General features: G+C 34.4%; 1 protein-coding gene across 1 annotated transcript in view; it reads right to left on the bottom strand.

Moving 5' to 3' along the window:
- Positions 1-1,375: 1,375 nt before the first annotated feature.
- Positions 1,376-6,000, bottom strand: part of LOC150096301 (folliculin-interacting protein 1-like) — a 159,922-nt gene continuing 155,297 nt past the window's right edge. Inside the window, exon 11 of the mRNA XM_090409026.1 lies at positions 1,376-1,561. Coding sequence (XP_090265152.1) covers positions 1,376-1,561 — 186 coding nt within the window. The remainder of the gene's footprint in view (positions 1,562-6,000) is intronic.

Genomic DNA, 6,000 nt, shown 5'->3' with positions numbered 1-6,000 from the left:
AATTTACATTTGAAATTAAGTAAAATAAAAAAAAATTAATTACTGTCAAACAAGCTCAAATGTCACATTTGTTAAATCTATTTTTGTTAAATATTTGTTCAGGTTTTCCTGATTTATTACATTTATTTGTTACTGATTACAGTTAAATCACTACTTCAATACAGTATTTTATAGTTGTATTGTACATACTTTAATAACAGTTATTGGTACAAGTATTAAAAAGATTGAGAACCACTTACTAAAAACCTTTTTTTTCCATAAAAGAAAACCATTTTTTTTAAAAAAGTACTTTTAATAATAATTACTTTTTGTTTTATTATTTCTATATCATATAAAATACTTAAGAAAAATGGAATTCTATTAATTAAGACTTTTTTTTTTTTTTTTTTTTTGCAGCATTATGAATTGTGAATCGGTTTAATTTCTGAAATTAGGCAGCTTCATGGAAATCTTCAAATACACTTCCAGAAATTTCAAACTGATTAAATAATCCCAAAGATAAATACCTAACAAAATTAACATTCTAAAGTAAATCAGGCCCTTTATAATAAATTGTAGATAAAATTAATTACTATACAGAAGTATAATTATACATGGGCAGCTGTAGTAAAATACCTGTTCTAAGGTTATGTCTGTGAAAAAATGTCATGGTCCATAGTTACTGACTTAACTTCAATATGAAGAATAATTATGCTCTGAGAGCAAGATAAATAACACAAAAATATATAAGTGACATAATAAACTATACAATTTTAAATCAACACTCCAAACTCAAAAATATAACACAAAAATCACAAGATGTTCATTATAAAAATAAAGGGACATATCAGCTGAAGGTATTGAAATGGCATCTAAAAAAATACATAAAATAAAAAAATAGATATTCATATAATATACAAGGCTACACATAATATTCTATAACAATATCCACAATTATATTAGAAATAAAAAGTCTTAATGTAAGATATTTTCTGTTCCTCATATTTATCAAAGCACGGAGATTATAAGTTGAAAGCTGGCTGCATTTTGAGCTTTCATTCAAATAACTAAGACATAAAAATAAAGATGTTCTAAAGTAGATGAAAGTACACAACAATGAATTCTATTACTTAAGAAATATACATCTTGGCAATTATGGATTAGTTTTAAATAATTAATAATAACAAGATTTATACCTCCTTATACCCTTATGTTTCGCTTTTCTGCATAACACAGTCATTATACCAACAAAGATATACAAAGTAACTAGATATTTACATAAGAATTTTTTTTTTTTTTTAGTAGCGACAACTTAATCAACATAAGAGATTACTTTATCTCATTTTTTAAACTGCATAATACATTGCTATTATATACAAAAAAATTAAAAAACATCTTAATCAAAACCAGAGGTATGAGCAGATCCTACTGCAAGCAACAAAGGTAGATCAGCAATATCTATCTGCATTGCTTTCACAGCATTATAAATCTTTTCTTGAGATTTCTGACCATCCAACAGCTCTGCAAGTAATATGCTTTGAAAGTAGAGTTCCTGTAGACGATCCTCAAGATGCATTACACACTGGAAAAAAATCATATATGTATCCAACTGTGATTTGGTTTTTGATTAACTACTGTGAAGAAAAGAATGTCTTGGAAGTAAAATAAAAACAGAAATGGGGGGGGGATGAATTGGAAGAAGATAATTTTACTAATACTCCAACTGAGGTAACAACAAAGCAATCTTCCTAAAATAAAATAATCATTGGAATTCTGCACAACAACTTGATCAGATGAAAATTTATATAAAATATTACTTAGAAGGGATAATTTATTAATAACAAGCATACAAGTATACAAGCTTTCCAACAACATCATTCATTATTACAACAGTGAAACCCAACCCTAGAGCCACTTTTGGTAAAATGTATGCAGACATAATTTTGTCTGTCTAATTCTGAGTTATGCTAACTGGATTGTTAAAATTTTAAATCATAAGTTTTAATGATCATCAAAATGGATTTTAACAGTGATCCTAAATACCACAATTCATTAAATTTCCATCACACTGAGGAGGAATTATTAATGTTATTTCAAATCATTTGGCCAATTTTTCAAAACAGAATTAGAAATTTTTCAACAAACTTTCTTGAACCTAGAATATTGGAAGTTTTTTCACTTGGTTATACTATAAATGAAAGATACCAAGAAATTATATACTTGGTTTAATCCTTCATCCCAGTGTAAGCAAACAAATATGCACCTGAAGTATTTTCAGGACTGGGGCAACTCGTATAAGGAAGCTAAGTCTTTACATCACTTGCCTTAATGTAAACCATAATGCAAAGCACATCTCCTTGCAGATATACATATCTACAAGGAGATGTGCTTTGCATTATGGTTCCTTTGTGCTTTGCATTATGGGGTAGTGATCCAGATCAGTTTCAACCTCAAGAAAGGTTGAAACTGGGTCTGGTCACTACCCAGACCAGTTTCAACCTTTCTTGAGGTATCTTCAGTGGGATCCAGACCTAGAGGTGATAATAAGGTGGAAGTAATGCAGAAATCATATTTTCATATACGAGTTCCAAAAGGTGTCACACCTTATTAAATTACTCTGGATTAGAGAAAAGTTGTTAGAAGTTTTTTCACTTGGTTATACTATAAATTAAAGATACCAAGAAATGATATATTTGGTTTAATCCTTTATCCAAGTGTAAGCAAACAAAGTTTACGCCTGAAGTATTTTCAGGACTGGGGCAACTTGTTATACATCTCCTTGCAGGTATGTATAATGCAATGCATTATGGGAATAAAGGTCGAAACCAGTCTGGATAGTGACACTTCCCATAATGCATAGCATTATACATATCCGCAAGGAGATGTGCTTTGTTTTATGGGATACTAAAGTAAGTGAAGTCTTAGCTTCCTTATACGAGTTGCCCCAGTCCTGAAAAGACTTCAGGTGCAAACTTTGTTTCTTATACTTGGATAAAGGATTAAACCTAGGATATGTTTTCAATAAAATTACTGCAATGCAGTGGAACAAGATGACCAAACACCATTAAGCTTAACTATACTGTTTACATCCAATAGTTTGATATTCAGAGTTGCTACCATCCTTCTGATGTTAGCAACTCTTAATTATGGTATCAATTTCTCCCTAAAATACAGAAAATCCATTAAAACAGATAGTTTATGTGCATTTTAGAGAGAAATAAAAACTGAGTTTGTTTTGTTTTCAGGATATCTGAGTTTTTATTTATTTATTTTTTTATTACATGTCAAAATATAAGCTGGACAAAATACTGGCCAACAATGCATTATTATTATATGACACCTCCATGGAGTCCAAAGACTCATTGCAGGAGACCCATTCTATTCACACAATCTATCATACCTCTCCTTGAACCCATTAACATACAAAGCACTCACAATTGACTCTGGCAAAAAGCAAAATGTCTAGTCCTCACACCCCTACTACATCTTTATTCAACCTTCAGGGATGACCCCTTGTTCTGGTCCCTCTAGCCAAGTGCTGAAACATTTCCCTTGCATCTATCTTATAAAATCCTTTAAGCAATTTAAATGATTCTATCATATCCTCTCTTTTTCTCCTGTCAACCAACTTCTTCAATCCACACACCTTCAATCTATCTTCATGGGGCACATTCCACAGGCCACTCACCATCTTGGTCACTCGTGCCTGAATCCTCTCCACCGCTCCCACATCCCCAAGAAAACCAGGGGACCAGACTTGAGCACAATAGTCCAGATGTGGGCTTATCAAGAGGAATAACAAGCTCCCTATCTCTACTTGTTATTGTGCTCTTCAATAGTCAAGTAATCTTATGGGCTACCTTAGCAACCTTATCAATATGTCCTTTAAACTTTAACTCAGTCTGCAACCACTCCTAAATCTCTGGCTTCATCTGTTTCCTTGAGTACAATGAAATCAATGTGATAAACGGCTTGTAGTCTATTTATCCCTAATTGCATAACTTTCCATTTCTCTGAATTAAACTGAGACTTTTGCCCATAATGACAGCCTATTTAAATTGTCCTGCAAGCTCTCCACATTACTTCATTAACTATTACTCTACCTAATTTTGCATCATCAGCAAGCAACTGAATATTTCCTATATCATTTATGTACAAATTAAACAGAAGTGGTCCCAGCATTGATCCTTGTGGCACAACCTGAGTCACCTGTTTTACCCTCTATTCGGTGTACAGCAGCCACTATCTTATCCACTTATCAAGTGTCATATCCATTCCCATTTGTTTTATTTTTCCACAACAGAGTTCCGAGTGGTACTCTGTCAAATGCCCTTGCAAAATTCTGCAAAATCATCATGTAGTCATTTCCTTTATCCAACTCAGCTGTTACTCTATTATAAAAAGTTAGTAAATTACTAAGGCATGACCGACTCTTCACAAAGCCATGCTGACCCTCATATGATATCATATTTTAATCTACCCATTCTTGAATCTCTTTTTTACCAATTTATCTAGTACTTTTACCACCACGCCAGAGATACTGATTTGTCTAAGTTTTAAAAGAGGTATACCATGAGTAGACATATCAATACAAAATTAATAATGGAAAAAACTCACGTACAAAGATTATTATTATTATTATTATTATTATTATTATTGTTCCGGGAAACTCCAAGGAGTCGACAGACTCATCGAGGGAGGCCCTAACATCATGTCAAGAACAACTATTCAACATTCACACAGTACCTATCATACCTTGCCTTGAACTCATTCACGGTCGTAGCACCCACAACAGACTCTGGAAGCTTATTCCACTCATTTACCACTCTCCAAGTAAAGAACCTAGCTCTAACACCCTTGTCAACCACGCTCTTGCCCAGCTTCCATGCATGGCCCCTAGTCCTCCCACCACCAGTCATATTTTCAAAAATATCTTCTGGATCAATCTTATAAAAACCCTTCAGTAATTTGAATGTCTCAATCATATCACCCCTCCGTCGCCTATCGTCCAATTTCTGCAACCCACAAATCCTCAACCTATTCTCATAAGGTTCACTCCACAGACCTGCTATCATCTTGGTCACTCGTCTCTGGACCCTCTCCACCTCCTCCCCATCACGAAGAAACCCTGGTGCCCATAGCTGGGCACAGAAGTCCAGATGGGGTCTTATCAAGGCTCGATACAGAGGAACAACAACTTGTTCGTCTCTGCATGTTAAAGTATTTTTCAGAAGCCAAGTGATTTGGTGAGCTGTTTTAGTTACTTTTGCAATGTGCCCCATAAACTTCAACTCCCTATCCACCAACACTCCCAAATCCCTGGCCTCATCAATCTCCTGGAGTATGATTCCACCAATGCGATATACTGCTGCTATTCTTTTCACCCCAAAGTGCATAACCTTACACTTTGCCACATTAAATTCACATCCATTTTTCCTAGCCCAGTCCTCCAAACTATCCAAATCATCCTGTAAAATTTTGACATCTTGTGCACTCACAATTGCTCTACCCAACTTTGCATCATCAGCAAACAAGTGAACACTTCCTCTCAGATTCTTTCCAATATCATTGATGAACAAATTGAAAAGCAGTGGTCCAAGAACAGAGCCCTGTGGCACTCCACTAGTCACAAGACGTCTTTTAGACTCCACTCCTGAATAAACCACTCTTTGATATCTCTCCTTCAACCACCCTCTTATCCATCTCACCAACCCTATATCTATACCCATCTGCTCCAGTTTACTGATTAGGGTTCCATGTGGTATCCTATCAAAGGCCTTGGCAAGGTCCAGTAGTATCACTGTAAACCCATTACCCCTATCCAGTTCAGCCGTCACTGTGTTATAAAACGTGAGCAAGTTACTGAGGCATGATCTACCCTTCACAAAACCATGTTGTCCCCCATACAATATCCCATTTTCATCTATCCAATCCTGTATTCTTTTCTTGACTAATTTCTCTAAGACCTTGACAATGATTCCTGATATGCTAATCGGTCGGTAATTTACAACAGCAGTCTTG

This window comes from Typopeltis vanoorti, chromosome 19 (genome assembly GCF_054136105.1).
Source record: "Typopeltis vanoorti isolate ZY-2024b chromosome 19, IOZ_Tvanoo_1.0, whole genome shotgun sequence".
Lineage (NCBI taxonomy): Eukaryota > Metazoa > Arthropoda > Arachnida > Uropygi > Thelyphonidae > Typopeltis > Typopeltis vanoorti.
This window is presented reverse-complemented; position numbering and strand designations above follow the sequence as displayed.